This window comes from Xiphophorus maculatus, chromosome 15 (assembly GCF_002775205.1).
Source record: "Xiphophorus maculatus strain JP 163 A chromosome 15, X_maculatus-5.0-male, whole genome shotgun sequence".
NCBI lineage: Eukaryota > Metazoa > Chordata > Actinopteri > Cyprinodontiformes > Poeciliidae > Xiphophorus > Xiphophorus maculatus.
The window spans coordinates 14,152,632-14,161,491 of record NC_036457.1 but is presented as its reverse complement, the minus strand read 5'-3'; the positions used below and the strand labels follow the sequence as shown (position 1 = coordinate 14,161,491).

Here is an 8,860-nt window from a genome sequence, read left to right as displayed (position 1 = left end):
GCTGTAACTGTGGTAACAGAGGGCTATGTCTGTGTAGGTACTTCTCAAACTACAGAAAAATTAGGCAATATAGCTGATTGAAATCTAGTTGCGATTTGGGTGCTTTACTGAAATATCTTGCTTTCCTTTCTCAGTTGTGCCAGGAAATTTAGTGTTGCGACACCTAAATGGTAAAAGGAAATAACACCTACGTAGTTAAAAATTGATTTGACCTCTTTGGTTTTTGCTTTCCTACTGTCTTTTCAGAGCTTAACTTAGTTGTGACATCTTATGTACACAGACGCCACTGAAGGCGTCTTCCTGTCAAAAAGGAGTTTCATTTCCACACATGCTAGGCATGATATATTGCTGCAAAGTTCTGAATGTGATGCTTTTGCTTGGGTTTATGTAGCAAACCTTTTACCTATTGGTATCCTAAAGTAGAACTTGTACTGTTTTATAACAAGTATTTGATTTGACTTGGGGCAATAAATAAACTGTAAGGTCACTCAGTGGGGACCCGGAAATTCAACCACACACCGGAGTTAGCAAAGGAAAAAACAAGTTTTAATTAAATTCTCCGACTCTGGTTGCTGCTCAGGATGAGGTTGTAAAACACAGCGCTGAGAAGAGAAGGCTGGTGAGGCACTGATAAAAGAGGGGTAACTAGAAACATTCAGCTTAACTGACCTTTTGAGCAGTGGACGGGTGGAGCTGGGAAACCAAAGGTCTGACGACAGGAAGGTGCAGGAAACCAGGTAGTACAGGCTACTGTACTGATCTCCACAAGGAGATTCATGAGGCAACACCCAGGGACTTTGACGATAATCAGGCAGAGGTCATACACAGGAGGACAGAGAGAGCAAACTTAGCTTGAGGGGCAGGCAATACTCGGTGGTCGTGAGGCAAAGCTTGGGTCAGGGTCCAGAAATCCAGAACAGAAGGGATCCGTGAAGGGCTTGGCAGGGGGGAAATCAATCTGTGGACAGAAAAGGGTCGTAGAAACACTGATGGTTTGGAAGGAAACGCTGGATCTCTACTGGCTCGTGGCTGTTGATAATCTGGCAAGGAGGCAGAGGATGAGAGGTGTCTAAGTAGGGCGGGGACCAGGTGGTACAGGTAAGCAATCAGGAGTGGCAGGTGAGCTGAATGAGTGTTTACACAGCATGGACAGGACAGAACATGAATCATGACATAAACCAAATCAATACAAATGTATCCATTGTTAATTAATTATTTCTCTGAAAGGAAGAAATATGTCAACAAAAGATTTATTTCAAATTTTCACCATATTTTCTAGACAGAATTTAGTATAAATTCGTTGTGATTGAGAGTAAGAAGAGAACAAATATGAAAGCAGTGTATGAATATGTATGTTTTGAAAAAGCCATGAAAAAACCAAGCAGTAAATATAGATAAAGGTGACATATCTGTATCTATATCTATGTTCACACATATCTATGTTCACACTGTTTACAGTGTTCTATGTTCAGTGTTTACAGTGTGAACATAGAAAAAAGTGTGAACAAGGAAAGAAGTGGCATATAGGGAAAACAAATTAAAATATTGCTTGCAAAGGTCAGTGGGTAAAAACGTCATTGGTAAACAAAATGTAGTGATACAGTGATATAAAGTGTAATTTGATAAATTTTACATAAACCAAGGTCAAAGGGACAAAATCAACATCCTTGGTTCAAGCAATCGCAGAAAAATAAAACAGACAGAAATAGTAGGTGATGTGGTATCAGTTTAAATGAAGAGAAACAAACTTATTTCTGTTTTGTTTGTTTTTTGGGGGGGGAAGTGATGTGTGTCACTATTGTTGTCATAGTTCTGCAATTGTAGCAATGTCAGGTGTTTGAGGAGTTCCCTCATCTGGATGCGGAGAGTCCTTTGGGCAAAGACGACATAATTTAGTAGAAATAAAAGCATACAAGAGTGGATTTAGGGAACTATTTATAAATGTAAAGGACTTGGCTACACTCCAACTGTCTGCACAAAACTTCAGTAGCTTCTTGTTTTTAAGACTTATCGCCAACACGCCCAGCACATTGACCACATGAACTGGAGCAAACAGAATAAAATTGCTTGCAATGATACTAATAACCAGCCTGGTTGTCTGTGGATTGTTGAAAAAGGCTGCCCGGTTAACCTTCTTGTGGAGGCATACATATGAAAATGCGACAAGTGAAAATGTAACAAGTCCATACAGGTTCTCAATTACCAGCACAGCCACCCACTCTGTCTCAGAAGAATAATGAGGTAGGCAACGGATCCATTGGCCATCTTTCGTTAGTTGTACAGTCACCACAGCATGGATGCACAAAGTAACAGCTGCCAGCCAAAGCAGAACCAACAGCGTACCTTTTTGTACATGGCACTGCCGTCCACGCACAACAATAAGGTAGCGCTGGATGCTCAACGCAGTCACAGTCAACTGGCTGCTATAAACTGTACAGTACACAAGGTATGCTAGAGCTTTGCAGGCTACAAGGCCGAATGTCCACCCAAGGACTAAGTTGTAAATCCACAGTGGAAGGGTAAGCAGGCAAATCAGATCAGAAATGGTCAGATATAGCATTAAACTCTGGCTCATACTGGACAGATGTTCCCAGTTAGGCTTGAGTATAATCACAGCAATGTTTCCAGGAACTCCAAGTAGAAAGCAGAAAGATAGCACTACTGCAGGGATCAGACCGCGTTGATTCCAAGAGGGCTGAGGTAATCCAGGGGAAGAGATGTTAGAACTGATCCCAGTGAAGTTTGATTCATCCATCTTGAGTTGTGCTGGGAACGATGTGCTGTGAGCCACGGCTTCTTCTCTCACTGTCCTGAAGTCACAGTAGCAAAGAGAGAACTCAAAGAGGAACTCCTGTGCTGATTCAAATTAGGTGTCAACCTTTCTCTATATAGCTTTTGTTCTATTGGTTCCATTATTTTGCATGCAGAATTCCAAAGAATTATTTCCATAACATGTTTTTCATGCATTTTGTGCATTTGACAAAACAACTAAGTTGACAAAGTATTCTAAAGGTGAGTCCAATATCAAACTTAGAAATGAACACACCATTGTTCCTGAGTAGTAAAATGTCTCAGGAACAAATCTGAAAATAATATTTACTTCAGTTTTCCTTTGAAAACGTGTCTTAGCAGCTTGAAAGTTATGTTTATCAGTTTTGGCTATTCATAAATTTTAAATTTGCATTTCACTACTTAAATGTTATGATCAGTTTTGATGTAATTCCTTAAATCATTTCTTAACTTCTAATAAAGATTTTGTTCAAATTAAACAATAGAAATGTTTAAATGACTGTCAGAAACACAAGCATTTACACATACCAAGTAGCATTTTTATAAAGACATTTTGTTAGAAAAAGCTCAGCTGAGCTACATTTATTTTAAATTTTACAAGTGACAAAACAATTATTGTTATTATTATTATTATTATTATTATTATTATTAAGTTTCTGCCATTGAACGTATATCTGACATTGAACTTCTAAGATTCTGCTGCAACAGTTCTAGTTTTTTGCAAACACTGCACATTTTTCTAGAAGTAAATGCATACAGGAGTGGATTCAGGCAGCTATTAACAAATACTGCTGCTCTAAAAATATTCCAATACTCATCGCGGAACTTTAACAAGTTATCACCCTTTAGACATGCAGCTCCAATTTTCAGCACATTTGTTGTATGGTATGGAGCCCAAAGAGCAAGGGAACTGACAATGATACTGGTTAATAGTCGGGTTGTCTGTGGATTGTTGAAAAAGACTGACTGGTTAACCTTTCTGTGGAGGCAGACATATGAAAATGCCATAAAAATAAAAGAAATAAATCCAACCACAGTTTCTGTCATCAGAACAGCCACCCACTGGGCATGTCATTTACATGTTATGGAATCATTTCCATAATATGGAAATGATTCCATAACACGGAAATGATTCATCAAACTATGAAATGAACTGACAAATGGTGGCTTTTTGAGGTTGGATGCAATGTTTTAACTTGCAATCTTTGTCCAAATTGCAAAAAATAAATAAATTATGAGAAACAAATTAGAAAATAATGTTCAGTTAAGTATTCCTGTCAAGACTTGTATTAGAGGCTTGCAAGCTATGTTTATCTATTTTGGCTATTCATAACTTTTAAATTTGCATTTCACTTCTTCCTCTTTAAATTATTGGCTTTGATGTAATTCTTTAAAGCATTGCTTTTTTAAAGCTTTGCTTATACATTAAAAGTTTAATGTAAAAGTTAAAAGTTTAACTTTTAATGTAATTTTTATTGAATTATTTTTCTCTAAAACCCTCTACTTTTTTGTTGAATAAGTTTTGATGTGCAAATAAACTAACCTGTTCTTTCTCTAGAAGTTTCCATGAGATTTAATTTACATAAAAGTTACAAAAAAAGCACAACCCTTCATCAAGAAACAACTTTTTTGCATTATTTTTCAAAAAGGTTTTATTCTACTATCAGACCTCAGATGAGCTGAATCCTGCACTGTATAAGATTAGTACTCCAGTTGTTTGTGCATCTTTCTGCAGGTTTGTGCATGCTGTATCATCATGACCTCGCTCCAGTTTGAAGCGGTGTACATTTTTTACATGTTTGCAGCTGTGTGCATTGTATTTTTTTTTATTTATACAAGTTACTGAAGCAGAACCATTGGTCCAGGGTGTTCTTTCTAATTCTTTGTTATCTGGCATCTTAAAAAGTTGTGCTGAATTTCAGTAGAGGATCGAAAGCACAGTTGAGTTGAACTTTTTTCTCATGTCCTCACGACTTTCCTTTTGACGGTTTAGACATTTGTCAAAACTTAAAGATATCAGACTTCAATGCAAATTATGGGTATAAAACATGGAGATGTGATCTGATGGGCAGGAAGTGGTCATTGTGGCCTTCCATTGTAAATGACAATAAGCCACCTGCAAGAATAAAAACTGGCCAAACATTTCTGATTGAGTTTTCGCACCCATCCAAAATCAGTTCCTTTCAGATTTTCTTCAGTGTATTTACACAAGACCCCGTAAATACAGTTCATGTGGTGAATGGCTCAGTTGAGCGAAAAGCTTGAAGAAGGAAAAAAATGTGATAGCCATTTGTTTATGTTAAAGCAAATGCAGCATAGTTACTTTAAAAATGCCATACTTTTAAAATTTGCACACAAAATATAATCTAATTAATAAATGTGCACATTATTGAAGGGCTCATTCATTTTAGTAATTGAATTACAAAGTCAAACACAAATCAACTGCTCTCTTCTGTTAATTATGATTTTCCTCGTGCAGCAACTGAAACACAATTAAGCTTAGAATTTTACATCAGATGAATTTTTAAAAAACTGTTTTTCAGAACTTTCATTTATACAAAAAATATTTTAATACAAAAACGTCAGCTTAATCACAAATATGTTTAATACTTTCTTAAAGTTGGTAATTTACAAAAGGTTATTTTAATCTCACAAATGAATTTCATCCAAATGCCTCCTTAATTTTATTGAATTTGACTATAGATTAAAGATCAGTTTCAGTTACGAAAAAAATCGAAACAAATACAGTGGGAATTTGTGGTTAATGAGGAAGAAACCAAAAATACCATAAGGCAAATAATTGTTGTCACTTGTAAGACAAATTGTATTAGAAGCAGATTTGCAATCAAAATATGAAATCAATTAAAGAACCACCCCCATCTGTTCTGTGCGAAAGAAGGACATCTTTAGCTGTCATCATCGAGGTTCTGCTGTTGTTGCCGTGTCTTGACAAATTTCTTAGTTTGGTGCAGTTTGCTTGCAGACGGTGCACATTTTAGGAGAAGAAAAGGCATACAGGAGTGGATTCAGACAACTGTGCAGAAATGTAAGTGAAACAGCAAGTTCCTGTTGGTCCGTGCAAAAGTTTAACAAGTCCACATGTTGTAGACTTATAGCTGCCACAGCCAGCAGGTTTATCGTATGATAGGGAATCCACAGGACAAAGAAGCTCACGATGATGCTGATCACCAGTTGGGTTGTCTGTGGGTGGTTGAAAAGAGCTGTCTGCTTAACCTTCCTGTGCAAGCGAATATATGTACAACACACTAAAGAAAAACAAACAAATCCAAACAGGCTCTCCAGTAGCAACAGAACCACCCACTGTGTCTCAGAGGTGAACTGAGATCGACAGTGTGCTGACTGCTGATTTGTTTTCAGCTGTCGGACCACCAAAACAGGGATGGAAAGGATGAGAGCAACCAGCCAGAGAAGAACCAGCAGCACTCTTTTCTGCACCTGATTGCACTTCTGCCGACGCACCACAGTCAGGTATCGGTGGACGCTTAACGTAGTTATAGTCAGCAGGCTGCCATGAATGCTGCAGTACACAAGATAAGCTAGAAGCTTACAGGCTGCTAGCTGGAATATCCATCCATAGAGAATACTGTATGCCCAAATCGGAAGAGTCACCAGACACAACAGGTCAGACACAGAAAGATTTAGCATCAAAGTCCGGCTCAGACTGGACAGATTCTGCCAGTTAGGCTTGAGAAGAATCACTGCGATGTTTCCAGGAACTCCCAGTAGAAAGCAGAAGATACATATGACCACAGAAACCAGACCACCTGCTTTCCAGGAGGGTAATGTTGGATGTTCTGTAGAAGAAAGGTTAGTGCTGACCACAGTGGCATTGAGTTGCTCCATGGTGTCTCTTGCTGGTAAGCTGTGCTCTCAGCAATTGATGGTTTATAAATATGCTGTCAATGAAACAAAGTGGGTGGTCAATCTGGATGTTAGAAACAAGCCTTATATGGAAGCAAACACAACAAAGCTACATCGTTGCTTCATGAACCGAAACTTTCTGCATGCACATATCTGAAGTTATTACAATGAAGTCATTTACCGGTATTAGATTTAGTATGTATGTGTGGGTGTGGCCCAGTATTTGATGCAACCATTTTGACCATTTTCTTATCAAATACTACATGGGGACTAATTGATATCAGCCCAAAAGCCACATAAAAATAGAATTGTTTTTTTAGGACAAGGGCTCAGGTTTAGGACTATGGCGTAAATTGTGTTTAGGTTAACCTTGGGGTTAGGTATGTACTGGTAATAGTTAGGTTTAGGGTAAGTGTCTTGTCTTAATGCAACAGTGAAATATGTGAGACTTATTTAACTAATTCTATATAAAACAGCATTAGTCCAATCTACAGTAAAAAATGTTTTGTTTTTTTTGCAAAAAAATATGATTGTTTTCTTCTGGAGATTTTTGTATAATTTCTTTCTTAATATATATATATATTTTTGGAAAATGACACTATTATTTTGTTAAAGAAAAAAACAAGCAAGAAGTGACTAACAACAAAGGGTATTTGGATGTGTTATTTGTCTTTTATTGCATCTAATTCGGACTCACATGCAGGCGGGGAGAGTGGACGATACCATTCATTATAACAAAAACCAAAAAGAATGGGCAAACAGCCATCATATACCAAACAAATATTACTTATCCACAATCTTTTTAATGTGTCATACTCGTCGTTTATTTTTCTTTCAACAGTTAATACCACTTAATGCCACAATGGATTAAAATACAGTCACCTTTTCAAAATAAGTAACACAGAGAAACATCCAGTGAACACTTGCGTGTTTTACAGTAAGCCTGTAAGACCCAGAGGCTGCACATGAGCAAATGTACCGACTGCTGCTGCATCAGAAATGACCCAAAGAGAGCTAAACCCCATTGCAATCACACAAGATGTGTCCTTTACTGTAACTTCTACTTGTGTTAAGACCAAGACAAAAAGAAAAGAAACTCACTGAGATTATTAAAATGCATCCCAGATCGGCCTGTTGCATGCTTTAATGCAGTATCACTTCACACCAGCAAGGGGCGCCACAGAACACACTCCATTCAATACCATCTCTTTTTGACAGAGAAGTAAGAACAAAGAAAATGCGGAAATTTATGCGAACTTGCTGTTTTTCTTTAATTTAAAGTAACTAAAAATAAATATATTTATACTTTTTTAACAATAAAGATTACTGAAAATATGTAAAATCTGTCTTTTAAAGTAGTCTAAAATGCATATGTCAATTCGAACAGTTCACAATTGTTTTTTTTTTTTTTTTTTTTTGCATGTTTCACACAATGTCAAAATGAAGGAAACTGAATGTAAAACAGAAAGCAGATGTGCTCAATTATAAGTCCGGATGAACAGTGCAAGTTCAGTTATGGTGCTTTTGTGTCATGAGGTTGACAGGTGGGAGGATGAATCCCAAGCTAATATGGGTACAAGCAAGTTAATAATGACATAAAACATCGCTCAGTACTGGTTTGGACATCAGGGGCAGAGGAGAGTGACTTGGGGATTGGCGAGTGAAGCTACACTGAACACAGTCCACATTTAACTTTAAACACAGTCCTTGTCTGGTTGATGCAAAAAGAAACCAACATATTTCCACCATTCCAAGTCAGCTGATATGCTGAATGATTCTAAATACACATTTATTGATTTTTTTTTTTTTTTTGGTCATTTATTTTTCCATAGTATATTAAGTAAAGGTTAACACTGAAATACACACACACTCACACACATTGAAACATAACTCTGGTTTTCTGTATCTAGGGTTCATATTCACAGTTGTGCTACAACATTAGATAGGAAGGGAGAGTTTGTTACAAGAGTCAAGGCTGGTGGGGGGTTAGAAGGAAAAGACCAAAGAGATGATGGCTGGCTGGCTGAAGAAGGGACTGGAGGGGTGAGGGGGTTGCAGACATCCATATCCACAGATCTCCAGACACAATGACAAACCTACAGTGGGGGTAGAAAAAGGGAGATTAGGACTGTAACATAACAAGAGAACTGGATTTACTCAAGTCTCTGTATGGTAAATTCAAATTATC

General features: G+C 37.4%; 3 protein-coding genes across 11 annotated transcripts in view; all 3 read right to left on the bottom strand.

The window, feature by feature from the left end:
• Nucleotides 1-1,804: 1,804 nt before the first annotated feature.
• Nucleotides 1,805-2,803, bottom strand: LOC106699895 (C-C chemokine receptor type 8-like). Its single transcript, XM_014472224.1, has one exon. The coding sequence runs from the start codon at nt 2,753-2,755 to the stop codon at nt 1,805-1,807; it is 951 nt and encodes a 316-aa protein (XP_014327710.1). The 5' UTR covers nt 2,756-2,803.
• A 2,945-nt stretch (nt 2,804-5,748) lies between these two features.
• On the bottom strand, nt 5,749-6,654 carry LOC106699897 (leukotriene B4 receptor 1-like). Its single transcript, XM_014472241.1, has one exon. The coding sequence runs from the start codon at nt 6,652-6,654 to the stop codon at nt 5,749-5,751; it is 906 nt and encodes a 301-aa protein (XP_014327727.1).
• Nucleotides 6,655-7,324: 670 nt separating this feature from the next.
• LOC102217793 (clathrin coat assembly protein AP180-like) overlaps nt 7,325-8,860 on the bottom strand; it is a 31,176-nt gene continuing 29,640 nt past the window's right edge. For all 9 annotated transcript variants that reach the window (XM_014472237.2, XM_014472238.2, XM_014472239.2 and 6 more), the window contains one exon: nt 7,325-8,768. The gene's annotated coding sequence lies outside the window, so the exon portion shown is untranslated. The remainder of the gene's footprint in view (nt 8,769-8,860) is intronic.